This window comes from Vulpes vulpes, chromosome 5, assembly GCF_048418805.1.
Source record: "Vulpes vulpes isolate BD-2025 chromosome 5, VulVul3, whole genome shotgun sequence".
Classification (NCBI taxonomy): Eukaryota; Metazoa; Chordata; class Mammalia; order Carnivora; family Canidae; genus Vulpes; species Vulpes vulpes.
In genome coordinates this window covers 17,968,680-17,993,279 of record NC_132784.1, presented here as the reverse complement: position 1 = coordinate 17,993,279, position 24,600 = coordinate 17,968,680, and the positions used below count along the sequence as shown (strand labels likewise).

The following is a 24,600-nucleotide window of genomic DNA, read 5'->3' as shown; positions in this document are numbered from 1 at the left end:
ACTGGCCTTTCATCTGTATCTTCAACTTACCACGTTTACTCCCACTCCCACCTCAGGGCTTTACATGTACCATTCTCTGTCTGGAATCATCTCCCAGACTCTCACAAGGCCTGTTCACTCACTTCCTTCAGGTCTCTACTCAAATGCCACCATCTCATGGATGTTTCCTTATCACCCATCTAAAAAACACTCTGCTGGGCAGCCCAGGTGGCTCAGTAGTTTAGCGCCGCCTTCAGCCCAAGGCGTGATCCTGGAGACCCTGGATCGAGTCCCCCATCAGGCTCCCTGCGTGGAGCCTGTTTCTCCCTCTGCCTGTGTCTCTGCCTCTCTGTGTCTCTCATGAGTAAATATATAAAAAATCTTTAAATAAACAAACAAACAAATAAATAAATAAAATAAAAAAACACTCTGCCTCCCCTTAGATAATTCGTTTATACTTGGTATCCCCCAAAATAGTGTAAATAGTTATCTATGAGGGTCTTTTATCTGCCGTTTACTGCAGTATCCCCATTCCCAGGACAGTAAGTACCTGGCACATAGATAGTTGGCACTCAGCAAACATTTGCTGGACTCATGAATACAAATATAAATACATAGAATATCTGAATTATTATGGTGCTATAGGAATTTATAGGTGTGGGAGGGTCCCAGCGTGAGGACGCTTCCTGTTGATTCCACAAGCATTTGTCAGGCTCTTTACAGCACATTACAAAGCACAGAGGATTTTAAAACAAAAAACCAAAAAAACCCAAGACACTGATATAACTGTGACTTTCCAATTTCTCATGAGATCCAGGATGTGTATATGCTCTCTTAGCCTCTCCAATCCATTTGCCCTGCTACAGTGTGGTCTGAAACCCACCATGTCACTCCCTTGCTTAAAACTCTTCAATGACTGGGATGCTTTGGTCGGTTAAGTGACTGACTCCTGGCTTTGGCTCATGTCATGACCTCAGGGTTGTGAGATGGAGCCCCAGGTTGGACTCCCAGCTCAGGGAAGAGTCTGCTTAAGACTCCCTCTCCCTCTGCCTCTCCCCTTTCCCCCATTCTCTTATGTTATTTCTCTAAAAATCAATCTTTAAAACAAACACACATACAAACCTCTTCAATGAGTCACGACCTAGCCCTGAAGATAAGGCCCAAACTTGTGGTAGTGCTGAACACAGAACTTCTGTTTCATGTCAGGTGACCTAACAAACATCATTTCTTCTCTTTTCACTCCCAGCAAATTGAAAGGCTGGCCATTCTCCAAAGATATGTTTCCTTATGTCTCTGAGTTTCTGCCCATTCTGTTTTCCCTACCTGTGACACTCTTCCCATCCCCTGCAGCATCAGGTCATATCTGCTACGTAACAAACCACCTAACTCTCTCTTCCTTCATCAGGCTTCTTTGCACATCTCAGGGTTCCCAGAGGAAGAGAGGGAAACCCTGAGGCACAAGTACTTTTCACGTCTCCACCTGTGTCACACTTGCTAATACTCCAGTCACCAAAGAGGCATGGCTAACTCCAGACAAGTAATGTCCAAATATACAAAGTAAACTCCACTTCGTGGGGGAGCAGCGGCAATATCACAATAAATTATCCGCAAGTGGACAGAGTATATAGTTCTTCTTTGCAAGCAATTTACAATATTTTCCCAACTCTTCATCAGCTCCTACGCATCTTCTGGTCCCAACCTAGAAATTACCTCTAGGAAGATATTCCTGATCCCTAAGCCTGAGTAAAAAAACCTCTCTTATACCACCTTATTATTAGACACATTACTCTATTCACTAATAATGCATGTATTACTCTCTGTTGCCACTGAATGAATGAATTTATACAATAAATGCTGGACCTCCAGTTCACAGATGAGTTGACTGTACTCTCCATTTTATGGTAATGTAGCATCAACCTTCCCTACATGACAGAAAGGTCACTGAAAAGGAAGGAGTGTCCTGCTATGTTTTATCTTTACTGCCTAGTATAGTGCCTGAAAGCAGGTGCTTAAAAATATCTGTGAAATAAACATAACTATAATAAAAGTAAAGTGGGGTAACTGCCACTAAAAAAGAAGGCACAGAGAGCGTTCTTGAGACCCCTGCAAGACTCAGCAGGCTGCAAATATTTAGGAAGATGTGAGACAGCATAAAACTAACTGAAATAAGACCAAAGCGCCCACCAGAGGAGAGAAAAGAAAAGTAGCCAGAGAAAGCAAGACTTTTCTTTTTATTAGATTCACAATGACATTTTAAAGTCCAACCTCTCTTTAAAAAACGTTTCTTTGCTTTAACTTCCTCACTGGAAAGCAGACAAATCCTGTCCTTGAAAGATCCATTTTCTACTTGATACAGCGCTCAGTACTCAGGCCTGATCTGTATGGTTTACCAGCAGCAGTCAAGTCCAGCATCTCAGAGAAAAGCACTGTGAAGGCTGGGAGGCAACCAATCAGGACCTCCCCTACTTCATATATACATATATACATATATATGTGCACATAGACATATATATGTACACTTTTTATTACAAAAATAATATAATAGGGTTTACACAGCTCTATTAATTATTTAAATTACAGAGGCAAAGTCTATGCTTCAGATAATCATTTTTTGTTTTGGATTAAAATGGGAAGTTTAGGCCTAAAAACAGATTTCAGACTGAACAGAGGCCAAATAGTAACAGAGACTTAATAAATCTTGATCACCACATAACTAGAAATATGTTGCTATTATTCTTATATTGGGTGCTATACATCCCCAATGATTATTTTCATTTTAACTAAAACACAAAAGCAAAATAGTTCACTGAAATAATCTTGTATTCATTACATTAGCACATACACCAAATTATACTAACGACATGATAATCTCTATGTTCCAAAGTTATATTTGTAGCATGTGCTCATCTCTACTCCATTAAATATAGTATCTAGCCAACAATCACAAAAGGAATGCATGCTGTACCGCAAGAGATGGGAACAGTTTGCAGGTTGGCATCTTACTGCAACCAAAAACAAAACAAGAGAAACAAACCTTACAAGGTAAGGTATAAAACTAATTTGCAGTGACATTTAATATACAGTTATATCAGAAGGAATACATTTAGGTCATAGTTAACATGGAAAAACACATAAACTATGAAATTCTAGGTTTTCTCCTAGAATATTCAAAATACTCATCAAAAGTTAATTAGTACAATTAAATGGCCACTAGATGATTGAATAAACAATGTCATTTAGTATTTCAAAAACACAGATTCTGGGAAAAGAAGCTACCACCAAAATATCCAGAAATCCCAATTAATAGATACTCTGTTTTGCATACCTGATACTAACACATGTAACAAATGTGTTTATACAGACTGTGAATGCAAGGCGACAGCCTAAGAGATAGTCACGGGAAAGAATAAATGAGCACAAGCACAAGATAGTCACGGGAAAGAATAAATGAGCACAAGCTCACTTTTCCCACGGGAAAGAATAAATGAGTGAGTACAGAGAGCTCGTGCTGCTTTTCTGGTCCCTGCACATCCCCCCAACTCCTACCTAAGATCCCTAGTCAAACAAGGGCCATTTCTTTGGGGAACATATCTTTCAATAGCTCAAGCTCATTCTCTCTGACCCAACCAAGATACAAAAAAAGCCCAAGCACGGTGCTGGAAAGTCTTTCAGATGCTGGTATGATTCCTGATCATGAGACTGGACAGGTCCTCTTCATGGCCTCTCAAGTTCTGACTGGCACAACCTTGCTCCCACAGGAGTCGTCAGCACAGTCTCTGAAGCCATAAATGAGGTTGTTCTAGAAGAATTAGAAGAAGGTGGTATCTGATGAAAAGGCACCTGCAAGTCTGAAATCCTCTTTGGTGAGAACACTGTACATGCGCTGAGGCAGAGCACGGGAGTATGGAGCCGGGCGTGGCACAGTGGTGCGCAAAATGAGTTCCCGGCCAGCAGGAGGGGGGAAGTCTGACACCGAGTTGTGCCTTCTCTCTTCTGGAGAGCCCATTCTCTTCAGTTCCTCCTCTGGTGGAGCCACGGCTGCAGCCTTGAACAGAATCAAATGCTAAATTCAAGAGCAAGTCCAATGCTAAACTTCGATCATTTTGAAGGACAGATGAATAAACATGACATATACATAAAAAAATGCTCTACATTACTCAGTAATGCAGTCAGCCATGTTATGATTACTCAAAAACCAACACAGAAAAAGCAAGAAGCTTGAAACACTGCATGAGCAGCCAGAGATTACAAATAAACTGGTGACAGAGACAAAGAGATAATGACTGCCAAGCAATCTGCTTTGAAAAGTGAGGGCCATATTCCGACATCTGATGAAGAGGGAAAGTGTAGTACTGGTTTCTACACGTTTCTTCTAGCAACAACCCAAGTTCAAGTCTGATGTCCTCAGTCCAGTAAGGAGCTGCTTCTCCCCAGATTCTGGAAAAATGGTTTTTATCTCCACTCTTTCATTTCTTTTTAAGGCTCACTTGACAAATTAAAACTGGGGACACTGGTTTTGTTTGCTGAGCGGCTAAGGTGATAAAGAAATGATACAGGTCCATGTAATACAGCAATGGCCACAAATGAGAAGTTCTTAGTATTAAAGGCATCTATTTTTTGCATTAAAATTGCATTAAAAAATCCAATTAGAGCTTTCATTTCAACCTTGATCACTATACTTTTTTCATTTCTCTAATTACTTGATTTCTTTCATAATACCATCAATTAAAAAAAAGAGTATTGTTTTGGCAATGGAAATACGAAATCATGTTATACTAAACATCAGCATGAAAGGTATGCCAAATTAGACTGTTAAAGAGGTGGTTAGTCTTAATGACCTTATGAAGTTAGAGGGATGGGAAGGAACAAGGAACTATGAGGGACAAAGGCTATTTTGTTACCTCATCAGAAGATTCAGTCAGCTTGAGAAAAGGTGAGAAAAGAAACAGTGATGAAAAGGAAACGAGCAAGATGGTTTTAAAAGAGCTAGACAAGAGATTTCAAGATCATTTCAGAGACAGCATGCACTACATTAAGGAACATGATCCTATCAAAAGAATATCAAGACAAATACACACCACATAAAACACACCTAGCTGTTATATTGAGCAGACATATCCTACTTCTCATGCATCTGATGGTTCAACAGGCAACGTACAGTGTCATTTAATGGGCAAAACTGATAAAACTGAGGCAAAATCCAATCTGTGGCTTATTTGCTGAATTCCAGTGGAATACACCACCAATTACACATGTAATCAGAATGAAGTTTATTAAAATGTATAATTTTAAGCAAAAAGTTCTATATATGTAAAATTGCTGTATGCTAATACAAAATTCTAATTGAAATTTCATAATGTTCTAAAAAAGTTAAAATCTTGATTAATTAGTAAAATTGATATAAAGTATCAGTTAATTACGAAAAGTTATGAAAATAAACTTGAATGGTTTACATCAACCAGACTTTTAAGATCTGAGTTCAAAAATGTACCAACCAGGGATCCCTGGGTGGCTCAGTGGTTTAGCGTCTGCCTTTGGCCCAGGGCGCGATCCTGGAGTCCCGGGATCGAGTCCCACATCAGGCTCTGGGCATGGGCCTGCTTCTCCCTCCTCCTGTGTCTCTGCCCACCGCCCCCGCCCCCCTCTCTCTATCATAAATAAATAAATCTTTAAAAAAAAAAAAAAAAAAGTACCAACCAGGTGCTTGTTATTTGGATTAAAGTCTACCAATTTCCTAAAAACATTCCCTACAAGGTTTGACAATTTGAAATCTTTTACAATTACATAATGTGGGAAAAAAGTACAATTTCAGTATCCCTTAAAGGGGATTAGCTATACAAGGCCATTGAAAAGATTATACACTCCTGCATTTACTAAAGGAATAAGATAATTAACAGGAAAACAAGAATAACAAAGTAAATCACAGAATATAATCCTGTTTTTATAAAATATAGATATATTTATATACACTACATGTCAAATGTTGACAGTGATCAGAGGGTAGTGAGATTAATGTGATTAAGTTTTCCTTTATAATTTTCTGTATTATTCTACATTTTACAACGAGCCTTTAGTGACATTCTGGTGTGGGGGGCACTATCTCCATTCTGGGGAAAATAATTTTGCTTAAATATTCACAAGTAATACTCTCAGCATTAAAAATAAAAATGCTTTAAAAAATTAAATAAATAAATAAATAAAATGCTTTATATTTCAAGTTCTCTTAACATACAAGCTTTTAAAAATGAGGACAGAGGAAAGAATTTCTGCAATAAGAAGAAAATTCATATTGCTGGTGACAAGGAAATGTGGTTATTAGCTTCTGGCTAGTGAGCTGGTGAAAGATATACAGGAAGCAGAAACAAACTTGGTTCCTGATTTCATGCCAGAGACAAAAACAAATAAATCAAAGTAAGCATCTATTGTTTTCTAGAACTCTAATTTATAAGGAAATAAAATACTTGGTTTTTAACTTGAAATTCTTAAAGTTAGGGAACAATCCCATAAATAATCACAGGTTTCAATACCTGCTAAAAATTCAGGTCAGTACATCTGGCTATGAAACTGAATATATTAACTAGATATACTCCACACAGACTCCAAGGAGATTTTACAGTTTTTATTTCATATGTAAACCCATGAAAATTCTTTCTTGATTCTGATAATCACACTTTCAAAAGTGGGTCATTCTCAAGTCATCACAGTAAATATAAGGGCAGCCTTATATTTACATATCTTCCTTGACTTAGAATTGGGTTACACCCCAATAAGCCCATCCTAAGTAGAAAATATCCTGTTGAAAATACATTTACTGGGGATCTCTGGGTGGCTCAGAGGTTTAGCGCCTGCCTTCAGCCTGGGGCGTGATTCTGGAGTCCCAGGATCAAGTCCCGCATCAGGCTCCCTGCATGGAGCCTGCTTCTCCCTCTCCCTGTGTCTCTGCCTCTCTCTTTCTCTGTATGTCTCTCATGAAAGAATAAATAAAATCTTAAAAAAAAAAGAGAGAGAGAATACATTTACTATACCTAGCCTACCACACATCGTAATTCAGCCTAGCCTACCATACCCAAGTCCAGAACACTCACTTAAGCCTACAGTTGGACAAAATCATCTAACACAAAGTCTGTTTTATAATAAAATGTTAACTACCTCATATAATTTATTAATTATTGTACAGAGAGTGAGAAACAGAATGGCTATCTGGGTAGAGTAGTTATATTAACTGCTTGTCCTCGAGATCTCATAGCTTAGGGGGATATGTTGCTGCCCCTGCCCAGCATCACAAGAGGATTGTGCTGCATATACTACTGGCCTGAAAAAGGACCAAAATCCTACTAAACACCCTTTTTTTCCCACCATCATAAAGCCGAAAATCCTAAGTCAAAACATCGTAAGTCAGAGACTGTCTGTAGTACACTCTTTAACACTTTTATCATAATCTTCCATATTAATGAGCCCTGACATGAAAATCATCTTAACCAGTAAACATGATCAGTTCAGACAGTATCCACACAAAGTGCAACTAGCATCACCTTCATAAAAATTCAAATTTTAAGGGTTTCAAGATGTCAGAAAGTACTACATATTTTTTTGAACCTTTACTTTTAGTAGTAGCAGTAATAGCTAAGATAATCTTTCAAACTGGGCTTTCTTTCTGTGCTAAAGCCTGTTTCCATAGTCCTAAACATCTGAAATCTTGCTCTTCCTTAGATCAATTCACCATGACGAAAATAGATATACTAACTTCACAAGTGAAACTGTGAATCCATTTGTAGTACAAGGCATTTATAATTGGTAAAACTGATCTCTATTCTAATTTGAAAGTAGTCTACATTTTTTCCTACCACACAGCACTGGCCATTGCTAACCGAGTCCTTATGATATTCCGTAATAATGGATTTCAGACTCTTCTAACTTTGGAAAATTATATCCTAAAATATACTTATCATTTTACTTACACATGTAAGAAAGCAAGCGGATTTCAAAGACTTAGAAGTCACTGTTGACAGTCATTGTTTTTTTTAATGTTCGAACCCAATGCTCAGACTTCCACTCAGCAGCTATAAGAATCAGTCATGTGTGGAAATCAAAACAGCACCTTACTGAGTAGAGGTCTGGAGAGATCATGATCAGCCAGTAAGGAAATTCACATACCCTTTGAGCATTCACAAACAGCTTGTGAATGATTTTGCCGGCATGTCCTCTTCCTGCACCCACGACTAAAACTTCAGGCTGCTCCAAAAGGCAACTCACAAACCTAGGGGAGAGAGGTAATGACAGGACAGAAGCAAGCTGCTTGGTTCACATGGTCAGTCCTCCCAAATTAATTTTGTGGACAAATTCTCAAACTGATACTGGATAAACCTACTAAGGCTAGAGTGGAACTTTTATAACAAACAGAGCGACATTTGGAATTAAAACAGACAAATGATGATCTTATTGCTTTTCAAATGTTTTCATAACATTTTCAAAAAATTCATCTCTGGGGCTGGCTGGGTGGCTCAGTGGGTTAAGCCCTGGACTCGATTTTGGCTCAGGTCATGACTTCAGGGTCATGAGATGGAGCCCATGTTAGGCTCCATGTTCAGTGGGAATCTGCTGGGATATTCTCTCCTCTGCCCCTTCCTTACTCTCATGCACACTCTCCTTCTCAAATAAATAAATAAATACATATTTATAAAAACAAAACAAAAACCTCACCTCTGTCAAAGGGTAAAAAGAAACACCACATCTATTCCTTTCAGACTAGAAACTTAGAAAATACTAAATAAAAAATTAAAACAATATTTGGGGGGTGCCTGGGTGCCTCAGTAGGTTAAGCATCTGACTCTTGGTTTCAGCTCAGGTCATCTCAGGGTTGTGAGATCAAGCCCCACACTCGGCTCCACACTATGTGTGGAGTCTGAGGATTCTCTCCCTCTCCCTCTGCCTCTTCCCCCACTCCCACTTGCGCTTGTGCATGCTCTCTCTCTCAAAACAAAACAGTATTTTTGGACAACAAAAAACAAGTTATATGCATACAGCAAAGCAATAATCCATATTTCTCATTTCTATTCTTTTAAAGTGGGTGTGTATATGTGTATGCATGCATGTGTGCTTAAAATACACATTTTGCGGGCAAAGCCTCAACTATGCCATTATGTGTGGAAACACTACACCTCCAAATACATCACAGATAACATATGTGGAGCTATCACAGTCAAAGGCACCATGCCTGCACCACTAATTCATACTGCTATTTTAGAAACAATTCCCTTGGTTATTGCTTATTCTTCTCTTTTATTTTTTTATTTTTTTTTTATTATTCTTCTCTTTTAAAAATGAAGTTTTCAAGAGCAAAGATAGCTAAGAGAAAATTTCACTCCACAGAAGGTATAAAATCCCAACAAGAACTTGTTAAGAGCAATAGCACATGCCTTGTCATATTCTATTAATTATTCAGCATCAATAATGCCATTTCATTTCTGAAAAGGCTGATAAAGAATTTTAAGTTATGATGAATTCAATTTGCTAAAGTAACAAATTTGGAAACACTTTATCACAATTAAAACAACATTGTTCTTTCAACTACCACAGGTAAAAATGGACAGGAACTCATACTGACAGGTAATGATGCCAAGTCTCTCTCAGGAGGAAAACAAGATTGACCCGGTCATCTGTAACATCCTGGTGAGGCCATCTGGTCACTCTTTCCAAACATGTCAACAAGGTGCACAGGATATGCACATTTGCTTTCAAAATTCTTGTTTAAAATTAAATAAATAACTAGGAATACTGAGCAGAAATATTTCAGAACATCTCAGACTGTGGTAATGGAAGAGTGAGAGCTGAAAGCAAAGCTCTGGTGCATTTCAAGTAACAAAGAGCGACTAGCAGCTCTTCCACAGGGAACTGCAGGCGTATCTCCAAGAGCAAACAAGGACATTAGTAGAAAGAAGACCTGGTAGACTTATTTCTAAATGTGGAAGGAGGGGAAATGCCTGGCAAATACCCAGAAATACAGGGGAGGTCAAAGTCTATGATAACCAAATATTTCTCTGTCTCTGGCTGATGCTTGTTCCAAATAATACAGGGGTACCAAAAAAGAATTCCAATATTCTATTAAAATGTTCTAAAGAGCATGATGGCTTTTCCTACTGCAGACAAACGTTACTCAAATACCAATTACCTTTCAAGATCTTCTTTTTCCTCCTCTTGTTCACATTTCTCAGTTCCAAACTTGGCTTTCAGTGAGCGGGCTCTGGCAATTATAGCTTCTACATTAGTAATTTGATGGATGATTTCCTGATAGTGCAAAAGGGAGAGACATACATTGGAAAATAGCAAAAAGAAAGCAGCCTTTTAAAAATTTATCTTTAAAACAATCATTGCCAACTAGGGAGAACGCTTGGCAAGATCCTGACACTACAGCAAACTTACTTCCAGTTTCTTGTCTTCTGGATTGGGGAAGTGCAAAACTTTACTGGAATGGGTTATTATCTGCTTTATAATCTTCTTAACTGAAGAAATGTTTTCCAGATTTTCTATTTTTAAAAAGATCAAAGCCATTATTAAATAAGTCAGCAAAATATACTTTCATTTTGGAAATGAACTAATGACTAATCAAGTAAGACATTTACCTTCTTCCTTTACCTTGAGTACAGCTGCATGAATTACACAAGGTAACAGGTGCCGAGCGAGGTCTGCAGGTTTCTGTACTGCCAGATAGTGCAGCACCTGAAGGAGGCACAAAGTTACACAAATGATCAATTTAACTGTCAAAGAACTGAGTAGCCATTTATGAAAGAAGAAAAAATCCTCTGCACCACTGAACTCACATCTATAACAAGAGTTGACAAGAGCTCTCTTCTCTTAGTATCTTGCCCTACTCATCCAGGTAAGTAGCTACTACCCACAATGGCAAGAATAACATTACTGAAAACAATTAAGGACTTTAGTCTTTAATAAATATTCTCTCATTTTTTTCCTTGTTTCCAATATGTAATACATGCAAATTAGGAAAATACAAAGAAAATAAAAACGATCTGTACATTATAGCATCTAGAGATAATAACAACTGTTAATGGTGGAGCATTTTCATTCCAGAATTTTTAAAGATGCTGAATACACATATTAAGTAAACTAATATTAAGCATGTAAATACTGTTTTGTAACCTGGTTTTCTCACCTAACATTTCTAAACATTGATAGGGACCTTCCAGTAATTTGTTTATTTTACTGTTTTCCCAAAATGGAAATTGTTTTATTATTTTTATAATTAAAAAAAATACAGAATATAACACATGGACCCTAACCTTAAAGTACTTTATTCAACAGGAGTAAAGATAAAAGAAATATAACTTCATAACATGAATCTGGATAATAAATGCTCACAGATTTCAGAAATAGATAGAAATATAATGGAAAAGTCCTCCAGAAATCGTAATTCCTAAGAAGCAACTCATTTTTGTGTTTATATTCTGACTTATTTCTCTGTCCATTTAAACACAAAGATAGAAGCATATGCAATTTCTGGGATCCCTGGGTGGCGCAGCGGTTTGGCGCCTGCCTTTGGCCCAGGGCGCGATCCTGGAGACCCGGGATCGAATCCCACATCAGGCTCCCGGTGCATGGAGCCTGCTTCTCCCTCCGCCTGTGTCTCTGCCTCTCTCTCTCTCTCTGTGACTATCATAAATAAATAAAAAATTAAAAAAAATTATAAAAAAAAATTAAAAAAAAAAGAAGCATATGCAATTTCTTAACAAAAATAATAATAATATACATACTATTTTATAACTTGCTTTGTTCATTTAATGACTTATAACCTTTATTTTTTGGCTTGGATAATTTTGTGTGATCATTTTTTTGAATTAAGAAATAATACAAACCAGAGTATTTATAAGCAGTCTAAAGACAACATGAACACTTGTTTACACACGAAACAGCTTAAGATAAACAAAACATCACCAGCACTTTCCCAATTCCCATGTGCCTCCCTGATCATGCCTCTCCTTCCCTCACACACCCCACCCGTCAAGTAGCTACTAATTCTTTTGCTTGTCTACATAGTTTTCTCACATATGTGTGTGTGTAGCCCCAAACAATATATTGCTTAGTTTAGCCTGGTTTTAATCTTCAAACAAATGAAATGTTTCTGGTTCAGCCCCTAGTGACTTGTTCTTTATTCGGCATTCTTTCTGAGATGCATATGCTGATACATGCTGTAGTTTATTCATTTTCACTGCTGTATTAAAACGCTTCTCCACTGATAGACACCCCCCATCATTTCTGGCTATTACATACAAGGTTCCTGTTATATTATTGGGTATGCTTCCTGATGCAATGTAGAGGAATTTTTTGAGGGCATATACCTAAAAACAGAATCAGGATATGTACAAGATAATACCAACTGACTATTTTTTTGAAGTTATATTCCAAATTATTTTACAAAGTTTTCAAAAGATTTATATCTTTATCTAGAGTAATAATAGTTCCCAATGTTATACATCTTTGTTAACATTTACCATTCAACTTTGGCTTTCCTTAACTTATAGCAAAACAAACTTTCAAGAATACAAAATATATCTTCACCCTTTGCCAAAACTCACCTTTTACCTCATCACACCCATCTCTTTCCTCTGTATATGTATAAAATAAATATACACACATACATAATGTGAGAACATGTTACATACACCATGTCCTTTATCCCCAAAGATCTGTATTTCCTGAAATTAAGAAATGTTTTCTTAAAAAAAAAAAAAAGAAATGCTTTCTTATATAATCAAAAGACAAACTATTCTGATTATATAAACTACCTTTAACACTGTTCAAGTTACTTTTAATCTAGCCAACTATCCTTATTACAATTTCATCAATGGACCAAATAATAACTTTTATAACCTTTTCCCATCACCATACACAATCTAGTCAAGGATCTAGTCAAGGATCATACACAGCCTTTAGTTTCCATACCTCTTAAATCTCAACAAATCTTGAAGTTTTCCAGTCTGTCTTTTATAACATGGACATTTTGACTATAGTGCCCTCCCCTCCCCTTTCTGAATAACTGTATTTCATATTTTATTCCTTAGTTTTATATTTTTATTTCCTTAGTTTTAAAAAAATTAGATGCAATAATTTACATACCATAAAACTCACCACTTCAAAATGTACACTGCAGTGGTCTTTAGCATACTTACAAGTTATACATCACCATTATCTAACTGCAGAACATTTTAATCACCCCAAAAAGAAACTCATTACCCAACAGCAGTTACTCACTCATTTCTCCCATCTCCTAGACCCTGGTAACTACTAAACTAACTTTGTTTTCATGAATTTGAATTTTTTCTGTTTTCATGAATTTTTATTCTGGCATTTCATATAAATGGTATCATGTAGCATGTGGCCTTCTATTTTTGGATTCTTTCACTAAGCATAACACTTTTAAGGTTCATTTGTGTTATACCATGTATCAGAAATTCATTTGTTTTTATGGCTTAATAATATTCCATTGTATGAATTTGTCATACTTATCCATTCATCAGCTGATATTTAGCTTGGTTCCACTTTTTTGCTATTATGAATCATCCTGTCAGTATCTGTATATTCAATTTCCTCAGTTTTTATTTAATGTCCTTTTCCTATTCCAGGAGCCAATCCAGGATATATTATATTTAGTAGTCATATTTCTAGGCTCCTCTCACATGTGACACTTTCTTAAGACTTTCCTTGTCTAAGGAAAAAAAATTTTTTAAGATTTTACTTACTCGTTTATTTGAGAGAGTGAGCGTGTGCAAGCAGGGGGATGGAGAAGGGGACAGCAGATCGCACTGAGTGTGGAACCCAAAACAGGGACCCTAAGATCATGACTTGAGCTGAAACCAAGATTCAGACATTTAACCAACGGAGCCACCAAGGTACCCCTGACCTTGACATTCTTAAGGAATTCTAGTCAGGTTATTTTGTAAAAAGTGTCTCAACTGGAACTTCCTTGATGTTTTTCTCATGATCAAACTGGGGTTAGGGATTTTAGGAAGAAAGATGAGTTATAAAGTGCTACTTTCATCACCTCATATCAAGAATACATGAAACTTATCAATATGACTTATCCCTGTTGTTAACCTTGCTAACCTGGCTAAGATAGTATCTGTCAAGCTTCTGAACTGTAAAGTTACTCATTTTCCCAAATTTGCATACTGCACTCTTTGGAAGGCTGTCACTATGCACAGCCCATGCTTATATAGTGGATTTGGAGTTCTGCATAGATTTGTCTCCTCCAATTCATTCAATCATTTATTTGTAACATCACAGACTCAAAGACGTTTATCTTATACTCTGAGTAGTCCAACAGTACTTTATTTTGTTGCTCAAATTGTTCAAGTATTGGCCACTGGGAAATGTTTTAGTTGGTCCCTGTGTCCCTTTAATATACACCAGAATTAAGTGTTACAAATTTTTTTTTTCTTTTTTTAGAACAGAAAGTTTCTCATTTGGGGTTTACCTAATTTTCCTCACGATTAGATGCAGAATATGTATTCATGGATCAATGTCTAAACGCTGTTGGATCCTTCAGAGTATCACATTTTGATATAGGCAATCTGCATCCACCCCTTATTAGTAATATTAATTTTGACCACCCACTCAAGGTATTGTCCCATTTCTCTACTATGTAGTTATTATTTCCTTGCAATTCTCCATTTGTCTTGGAGAGACACTTTTAATATATCTGCTGCTGAAGTGAGCACGGAAAGACACTTTAAAAACCATGCAAGTATGATACTCTTTACCCAAATTTCCACCTAGACATCTACTGAGGAGTGTCACTGGAACCAATCTTTACTATGAATATGGTTGTAAAATGAAGAGTTTCCTACAATGTATCCTCCATCTTTATGAAATGCCTCCCCTCTCTCCCATTTCTTTATCTACAAATTGCCAATGTGGACCCAGGGGTTCCAATTTTTTCCCAATGGTTTATAATTCATTACTGTCTTTAGTTATTTGCTATTCAAATTGTCCAGACTTGGCCAGTAAGAGTCTCTTCAAACTACCTCCTTATGATACACCCCTATCTTTTCTTAAGCCGCTCTTTATTTTCTGGTAACATATGATGTCCCACACTCATCTTATACCTTCCTTGTCCCAATTCTGAAACCTACCATTCCTCTGACGAAAGCATGGTTCCTTTTAATGAGTAATGCTCTAGGAAACAATATATATGTGTGCTCACTGCTACTGAGATGTCATCATTGATTCCAGACCCTTTAAGACAAAAAAGCTAGGAATACATACACACACACACACACACACACACACACACACGTACATACCCACATACCTATCCATACTTTAGAAATCTATGCGTCCTAGCAATACCTCCAATCCCAATGCACTGCCCTTTGGTCTTCCTTGCTTTCCTCAATTCTATGTTTGCATCTCATTTCCACAGTGAGAATACTAACTTCCAATAATATCAACACATTTAATTACTAATTTGCTCCAATAATCCACTTAAAAGTTTCAGAATTGCTTACCCACATCACTAAAAAAAAAAAAAAAAAAATCTAGAAACAGAGTTCAAGATTTGTTTGCAATGCTCTCCCACCTTTCCCCCTACCTGAGTGTATACAATCAAACATAACAATGTGATCAGAAATTATTGAATTAGATTCTCTTCCTAACCCTGACCCCATTTCAGTGTAGTTATTCATTTCAAATACACTTGGGATTAATTTATTTCAGCTTGCTTTCAGTTTTGGTCATTTCTCCTCTTTCCATTCTTGTTGATTCATTTTAATTTTGAATATATAAACAAGTAACATTTTTCCAGAAGTCAAAAGTATACAGAAGTATACACTTACCTAAATGTCACTCCCTCCCATATTCCTTTTACTCTATTTTTTCCTCCCCTTTCAACCATTCTGGGTAACTAATTTCACTGTTTTCTGTTTTGTGAAGATAAATTTCTTTTTGTGAAGATAAAGAGACACGTTTTCTTAATCTTTTTACAGAAAATGAAGCATACTATATATTCATCTGCACTTTACTTTTCTCTTAAAAACATATCCTAGAAATTCCTATCAGTTATAGATTTTTTTTTTTTTTTTTTTTTACCAGCTGCACAGTTATGTAGGTGAACCAATAAAGCTCCTAAGTTTGGGCATGTAGAGTTTCCAGTATTTTCTAATTAATGCAGCAATGAACAACTTAGTGCTTCTTTATTTTTGTACTGTTGAAAATATTAGGGTAAATTCCTAGAAGTGGGATTACTTTTGGGTGAAAGGGTAAATGAATATGTAAATTTTATTAACTACTGCCAAATTCCCCTCCACGGGGGGTTGTACCATCCTGTGTCTTACCAGTAATGTAGGAGAGCTGTAGCCTCAGGGCCTCATTGAGTATTTATTAAGCTGTTAAATTTTTACCAATAGATGTGTGAGAAATGGTTATCTCAGTGAAGTTTTTTAATTTGCGCTTTTCTCATTATGAATGAAGTTGAACATCTTTTGAAAGATTTAAGGGTAATTATCTTTTGGGGGGATGAGTAATCTCCTCATAATCTCTTGCCCATATTTCTAAAGTATTTGGCCCTTTACCTGTTATATATATATATATTTTAGCCCTTTACCTATTATATATATAGGTAAATATATATATATATATATATCCCAGTTTACAAATATTTTTCCCAGTTTATCATTTGTCTTCTGATTTTTTTTTAATCCATTCTTATGGGTGGTATGAAAAACAGATCTGGTTATTCATTTATCCCAAAACAATTTATTAAAAGGGCCATCTAGGAGCACCTTGGTGGCTCAATCAGCTAAGCATCCAACTCTTGATTTTGGCTCAGGTCATGATCTCAGGGTTGTGAAATGGAGCCCCCTCGTCAAGCCCTGAGTCAGGCTCCAAGCACAGCACGCTTAAGATTCTCCCTCTCCCTCTGCCCCTCTACCCACCTCTAAAACACAAAGTAAAATAAATAAAAGCTCCATCTATACCAGTGATTTGAGATGCTATCTTTATCATATACTAGATTTCTATATATATATCTATGGACTTTCTCTTCTGTATCACTGGGCTGTCTAGTTATGCACCATTATCACATTATTTAAATAGTAAGGATGTATACTATGCTTTAGTATATGGTTGAGTTAGTTGCCCTTCCTCTTCCCCTCATTCACTTACCTTATTGCTCTTTTCTACCTGTTTTTAGCTACTCTTGCATGCTTTTTTAAAATAATGCACCCATTTAAAGTGTACAGAGCTGTACAACCAATACCACAATCAGTTTTACAATATTTCCATCACCTCAAAAAGAAACCCACTAACAGTCACTCTTCAAACTCCTGAGTCCTAAGCCTGCATGTTTATTTTTACAAATAAATTTGAGTATCAACTTGTCTGGCTCCATAGTAAGGATTTGGTAACTTACTGGGACTGCATTAAATTTATAAATTAATTTAGAGAACTGACCTTAATGATGCTGAAACTTCCTAAATAAGAACAAGCAATATCTATTTGTTCAAGTGTGTTTTTCAAGAGTATTGTGTTTTCTTTAATAATATTTCTAACATTTCTGGTTAGGTTTATTTCTAGGTATTTACCATTTTTTTCTCTTATAGTAAAGAGAAAATGTCATTTACATCTTCAGAATGGTTATTATTTGTGTATACGAATGCTGCTAGATATATATTAACCTAAAATCCTACTACCTTGCTGAATTCTTCTGTCTGAATTACTTTTATCATGAACTTTCGATTTTTTCTAGGTATGCTGTCATACTACCTATAAATAGTTCTTCTTTTCAAGTTCTATGCCTCTGCTTTCTCTTTTCTAATTATAGAAGCTAACACCTTCAGAATAACATAAAAGGGAAGGGGAGATAGTAGGCACCACTGCCTCGTTGCTAACCTTAGTGAGAATACCTCTAGGGTTCCTCCCACTAAGACACTGTGTTTAGGACTGAGGTCTATATATATTTTTCATTTTAAGAAACTATCCACCTAACCTTATTTCTCAATTTCATTAGGAATGAGTATTAAATTTTATCAAAGACTTATTCAGTATATATGGAAATGATATATTTTCTGTTTAAATCTATTAATAAAATTACTAAGTCGATTCCTTTTTTATATATATTTAAATTCAATCTGCCAACATATAACACCCAGTGCTCATCTTAACCTGTGCCCTCCTTAATGTCTGTCACCCTCAATTTCCAAATAATCGTTGTTCCACTCAATTGACATGTACTCTTTTTTTTTTTTTTTACAGTGGCAAGAGTCTGTTCACTTAGGATTTTGCATTCAATTTCTTAAATATTACTGTTCTGTATGTTTTTTTTTTATATGCTTAGGGATCAATGTTATAGTCAACATTTCTTAGGGATCAATGTTATAGTCAACATTTCTAATAAAAGATGTTGGGATGGGCAGCCTGGCTGGCTCAATGGTTAAGCGTCGCCTTTAGCCCACGGCATGATCCTAGAGACCTGGGACCGAGGGACTTAGGGATCAATGTTATAGTCAACATTTCTAATAAAAGATGTTGGGATGGGCAGCCTGGCTGGCTCAATGGTTTAGTGTCACCTTTAGCCCAGGGCATGATCCTGGAGACCTGGGATCGAGTCCTACATCGGGCTTCCTGCATGGAGCCTACCTCTCCCTCTACCTGTGTCTCTGCCTCTCTCTCTCTCTTCTCTGTCATGAATAAATAAATTAAAAAAAAAAAAAAAAAGATGTTGGGAAATTTCCTCCGACTGCTATATACCGAAACAATTTAAGCAGCACTGGGAATATCTGGTCTCTCAACATTTAGATGAATTCCTCTGTGAAACCATGTAGGCCTGGTGGTTTTTTATGGGGTCATTTCTTGATAACTGTGTCTATTTCTTCTATGGAAACTGGTCTGTTTACATTTTCTGTCTTTAGTCATTTTTGATATACTGCATTTTTCTAAGCATCCATTTCATTTGGTTTTCAAATTTATACAAATTTATATACAGAATCATACAAAGTATTGGTCTTTTTTTTTTTTTTTTTTTACTATTTCCTCCGTATCAGTAGTTATTGGCACTTTTTGTCATTTCTTATTTGGCATACGCATGCTTTTCCCTCTCTGATTAAAGCAATCAACCGTGTATCTATTTTTTCAAATAAAACCAGATTGACTAATTTAATCAGTTTTTTTCCCTTCTCTACTTCATCACTTTTATCTTTATCTCTGCCTTCCTTTTGTTTTCTTTTGGTTTTATTTTGTTCTTTCTCTAACTTCTTGAATTAGAAATTTATTAATTCAGTAATTTTCATTCTTCTATTTTTCTTTTAAAGCATTTTTTATTTATTTATGAGAAACACAGAGAGAGAGGTAGACAGAGAGGCAGAGGGAGGCTCCCTACAGGAAGCCTGATGTGCAACTCAATCCGAGGACTCCCGGGATCATGACCTGAGCCAAAGGCAGACATTTAACCACTGAGCCACCCAGGTGCCCCTCTTTTGTTTCTTCTTGATGCAAGTATTTAGATCTATGGATTTTCCTTTGATCACTCCTAAAATAGAGGTTCAGATGTGTAGTGTTTGCATTATTTTTCAGATATCTTAGTATTTCTCCTTTACCCAAGAGTTAACTAAGGCTTTTATATTTCCAGGTAGAAGGCCTAGTTTTTTTGTTGTTGTATTATTTTTAATTCTTAGTTTTATTGCAGAGATCATCATAGTACTGGTTATATTTCTATTATGAATCCTGCTGATGTTCTCTTTGGGCCCTAATATACTATCAGTTTTTGTGAATTTTCCACGTGTGTGTGAAAAGAAGGTATAGTCTCTACTGTCAAGGTGTAGTGTTTGAGATATATTTAAAAGATCAACCTTATTATCTTGTTTAGATCTTTCCTTAGTTTTATCTACTTGACTGTCCTGTATTGAGAAGAATTTGTTCAACATCCTGTTATTAGTGTGTTTCAATCTGATTCTCCCCTTTCTCCTGTGATTTCCTATTTTTATACATCTATAAAATGTATAAAAATAGGCTACTGTGTTATCTAGTGTATAAACATTAACAAATCTTGTATCCTCACTGAGAAATACCACATTAAGATTATAAAGAATCTTTGTGTCATTTAATGCTTTTTTGCTTCAATTATATTTTATTTCATATTAGGATCATAACACCTGCTTTCTTTATTGCTTTCATGTACCTAGTAAGTCTTTGCCCAGGGTTAATTTGTGACCTTCTTTTTGTATGTGTGATAAAATAAAATTTAATTATATAATTAGACATTGGCAGAAAACTGAAAGAATAATTTGGCTATCCCCTTACCCTGATCCTATTTCTATTCTATGTATTTTATTTTTTATTTCATTAGCTTTTTAAGCATAACTAACATACAGTGTTATATTAGTTTTAGGTATACAGTATAGTGATTCAACAATTCTATCCACTACTCAGTAATCATCAAGAGAAGTACTCTTAATCCTCTTTAACCTTTTACTCTCAATCCCACCCATCTTTCCTCTGGTAACCATTAGTTTGTTCTCTATAGTTAAGAATCTAGGGCTTTTTTTCCTCTCCTTTTTGTTTTGTTTCTTAAATTCCATATATGCACGAAATGATATGAGTATTTGTCTTTTTCTAACCTATTTCACTCAGTATTACATCCTCTGGGTCCATCCATGTTGTTGCAAATGGCAAGAGTTCATTCTTTATGGCTGAGTAGTATTCTACTGTAGATATATATATATATATATAAAATCATCATCATCTTTATTCATTAATCTCTCAATAGACACTTGGTTGCTTCCATATCTTAGCTGTTGAAAAGTATGCCACATAAACATAGGGTTGCATGCCATCTTTTAAAATTAGTGATTTCATTTCCTTTGGGTAAATACTCAGTAGGGGAATTACTGGATTGCATGTTAATTCTATTATTAGTTTTCTGAGGAGTCTCCATACTGTTTTCCACGGTGGATGTACCAATTTGCACTCCCACCAACTGTGTATGAGGGTTCCTTTTTCTCCACATCCTGTCAACACTTGTTATTTCTTATCTTTATTTTATCCATTCTGATTTTGTAGCCTTTTTGAATCACTGAAGCCCTGGTTTGTAGTGGAGTTGGGTTTTATATAACTTATTATCCTGTACTTGATTGTTATCATGTGTGTTTCTCTATTTGGTGTATGTTCTTTGCTTTCTAAAACACTCTGCCAGTACTGAAGGTTTATATTTTTATTCTAGTAGGTATCTCCATGGTAATACTTTTTATGCTGTCCCTTAATTCCCTCCCTTTAAGTGTTTTATAATCTGGTCTGACCATTTTAAATGGTATCCTCTGATTACCACCTATTATCTATGTAAGTCAGTGATCTCATTCTACTTTCCCCTCTTCTCTCTCCTTTTTTTGTCCTAACTTTTTAGATGCATTCTACTTTGTCCTAATACACAATATTTACATATTCTTCTACCCATATCCTCACCTAGTTTTAGTCTTAGTTCTAAAAATTAAAAAATTAAATGCTCACCATTGGTCTTTTGCCAAAGTTTCTCCAGTTATATTTTGGTTAGATCAAGTTCATCCTCCTATACGATGCTGTTTAATAAGGCAGCAACTAGCCACATGCAGCCATTTAAAAATTCAGTTCCTATGGTATATTAGCCACATTTCAAGTGTTCATTAGATCCACACATGGCCACTAGTTGTTTGGACATCACAGCTATAGAATGTTTTTAACACCACAGAAAGTTCTATTAGACAGGGCAACTCTAGTGGATTCCTCAAAAAGGGTGCATGTGTACAAAAATTTGCATGTGCAAAACCTCAGAGAAAATTTTCTTAGAGCCTTGATTATTTGGATACCTTAGTGAGATATAAATCTTTGGTTTGTACTTTTTGCTTACATTTCTTAAAAGTTCCCTTGCTTTTGGGAAATCTGACACCTGCCTCTCTTTCCCTCTTAAGTTATTTTCATCTTTTCCCAAAAGTCCTGAGAATCTTTTTTCCTTTAAATATTTAAGTTCTAATAGTTTTGTAGTGATTTATTTTGGAGTTCATTATTTATGGTGCATTTTCCCCTGCACCCAGTGAACGAGCCCTTTCAATATGCAAACTCTGGTTTTCTTTCATTTCCGGAAAGTTTTCTTGGATTGCAGTTTCAAATAGTAGTTCTATTCTAGTGTTTTGGTTTTTCTTCATCAAAGACGGATAAAATGAATATTATTCTTACTTTTCCTATCCTTCAACTTCTACTAGCTTCTCTTCAACTCCTTTTACTCGTCATCCATTTTTGTTCTCCTGGCTGCTTCTGCTACTTTTCCTTGATGCCTTTTACTAAATTTAAATGTAATCTATTCTCCTTTGGGCCCTTTGTAATTTAGTCTTTATTTTTGATATGGTTATCTTATTCTTCTCCTTCTATCCTGAGGTAAATCAGTTGTGGTTTCATTTCTTTGTGGGGTTTTTTGGTCCATTTCAGCTGTTAGTTTTAGTATTTCTGATAATATGATTTTTCATATCCCCCATGCTGGTTTGAGGAAATGTAACCTCATGGAGTATTACAATTTTTTTCTGCATCATGGTCAATTTTCTGGGAAATGCTTTCATTAGCTGAAATAATCAACTCTGCATTTTCTGCTATTTTTAAATAGTAGTTTTATATGGATATGGTCTGCTCTTTACTAATCCTAGTCATGTCACAGTTTAAAAGTGCCCTCTTCTGTACCATTTCTTTAATGGATTGGGGGTGGGGGTAATGGAGGTTGATAAGGTCTTATTTCTCTTGTGTTTCTGCAGGATCCCTAATTTTCCCCTTATTCCTTTTTTTCCCATCATTCCTTTATCTCAAAGGCATATCATTCCTTCTCTATGTAACTGGTTGTTCCCAAAGTAGTGTCTCTCAGAGTGTCCACTTGTATTCCTCCCCACTTCAAGCCCCTTCAAATCCCTTTAAGCTAAACCTGCATTGAGTATTTTGAACTGAGTATTAATGTTATGTTCTCTCCTTCTGGGGTGACTCTGTGCTCCATCTAAGTCTTCTATATCCCTCAGCTCTTCTTCTTAAGACTCCCTGCCCCCAGTCTCTGCACACAGGCTTACAGCACTAGGAACTCCACTGAAATTTGGCTTATTTCTCAAAGTTAATTTGAAGGTCACTATAGTCTCTATGTATCTTAGTAATGCTGAAGGCATAGATTGATTTTCTTACTAATTTCATGGAGTTTTGGGGGACGTGGGTAGGAGAGTGTGTAGGACAATTTCTTATCAGATGGCTGTCACTATTCTCCAGAACTCCAAACGTTTAATAATTACAAAGCAGTCCACCAAATGATTATCCCATAAGTTTTTGAATGAAGACTTATCTTAGAAACTTTTGTTGTATCTACTTTTTCACTAGAAAACTTTGCTGAACCTTGCTCTTATACATAAATCTAAATGTATTTCTTATTTTCTTAATAAATTTTTGGTGGTAGAACTGCTAGGTCAAAAGATGTGACCATCTTTAAGGCTTTTGACATATGCCATAAGTCAGTCCAATGATAAGTATTCTATATATACACATTTTATTCTCTGGCCTATTTACAACTAGTTCTAAAATCTTTAATGTGAACAGCAGATATATAAAAGGCCCATTAAATTTCAATGCTTTACTTCTCAAGTACATCCAAAGGTTTCACGTCTATTATAGTGAGTTTTTAAAATGCTGGAACAATAGTTAGCTTTCTAGTATTAGATACTCAAACCTCAGTTACCTTTTCTGCTTCCCGTGTATCATCAAAAAGTCTCCTCTGCCTTCTAGCAGGAATTGGCTTAGCAGTTTCCCAGGCTTCTACCCACATATTGCTTGGAATCTTCATTCGGGCACTCAGTTCTCCTTTCAGAACCATGTTGCCCTTTTCATCAACAACTTCCTCTTCAATATAATCCCGGGGTGAGTACCACCTCACAAAATCTTCCAGAAAACAACCTGGATTAGCTGCCTAAAATACGGCAAAAAAATTCAGCAGAATCAAATAAAAATCAACAGTTAGTGATAAACCTGTTCACAAAATCATACTTTCACAAAATGCTTATCTAATCTTTACAAAATCTAATATGTGACATGAGTTTGGGTATTTTCTTTAAAACAGGTCAGATGTTCAAAGTACCAAAAGCATTTTCTTTCATTGTCTCCATTTTACAGAAAAAGAAAAATTTGATGAACTTAGAAATAAAAAATTGATGTGAAATGAAAATAATTCTCTTAAGTGTATTATAAGTTATATAAGTTAGTTTAAAATTATAAGACAGTAACTACTCAATACTAGGAAAAGTATCAAATAAGCTCAAGTCAAGTAATTAAATAACACACACATGAAAAGAATAATAATGCAATAAAAGAAAAGTTCTACTGTTTTTTTCCCTCAATAAATCAATACTGGCACTGCAATAAGTATCAGTGAACTTCAGAAATGTTCTATTCAGTCATCAAATTACTGTGCTTTATATAACAAATTACCATCACATAAATTGCTTTTGTCCTGGTAAGGAATTAGAATTCAAACTATTGCTTTTCAGGTTTCTGAAACCAACTAACTAACTTTTATTTAGTGGGTAAATCTATAGAATTAATGATGATACATGTCAAAATTCATTAAGTAAT

The 24,600-nt window shown here is 35.8% G+C and overlaps 1 protein-coding gene across 9 annotated transcripts in view; it reads right to left on the bottom strand.

Annotated features, from left to right (window-relative positions):
- Positions 1-2,191: 2,191 nt before the first annotated feature.
- RAB3GAP1 (RAB3 GTPase activating protein catalytic subunit 1) overlaps positions 2,192-24,600 on the bottom strand; it is a 97,654-nt gene continuing 75,245 nt past the window's right edge. For 3 of the 9 annotated variants that reach the window (XM_026015548.2, XM_072757620.1, XM_072757623.1), the window contains 7 exons: positions 23,711-23,938; positions 10,599-10,695; positions 10,399-10,502; positions 10,148-10,263; positions 8,134-8,236; positions 4,881-4,901; positions 2,192-4,024 (listed from right to left, as the gene is read on the bottom strand). In XM_026015548.2, the coding sequence (XP_025871333.2) occupies positions 3,788-4,024; positions 4,881-4,901; positions 8,134-8,236; positions 10,148-10,263; positions 10,399-10,502; positions 10,599-10,695; positions 23,711-23,938 (906 nt within the window). In that variant the 3' untranslated portion in view covers positions 2,192-3,787. Of the gene's footprint in view, positions 4,043-4,880; positions 4,902-8,133; positions 8,237-10,147; positions 10,264-10,398; positions 10,503-10,598; positions 10,696-23,710; positions 23,939-24,600 lie in introns of all 9 variants that reach the window. The other 6 variants (XM_026015549.2, XM_072757622.1, XM_072757625.1 and 3 more) reach the window with 2 other exon arrangements.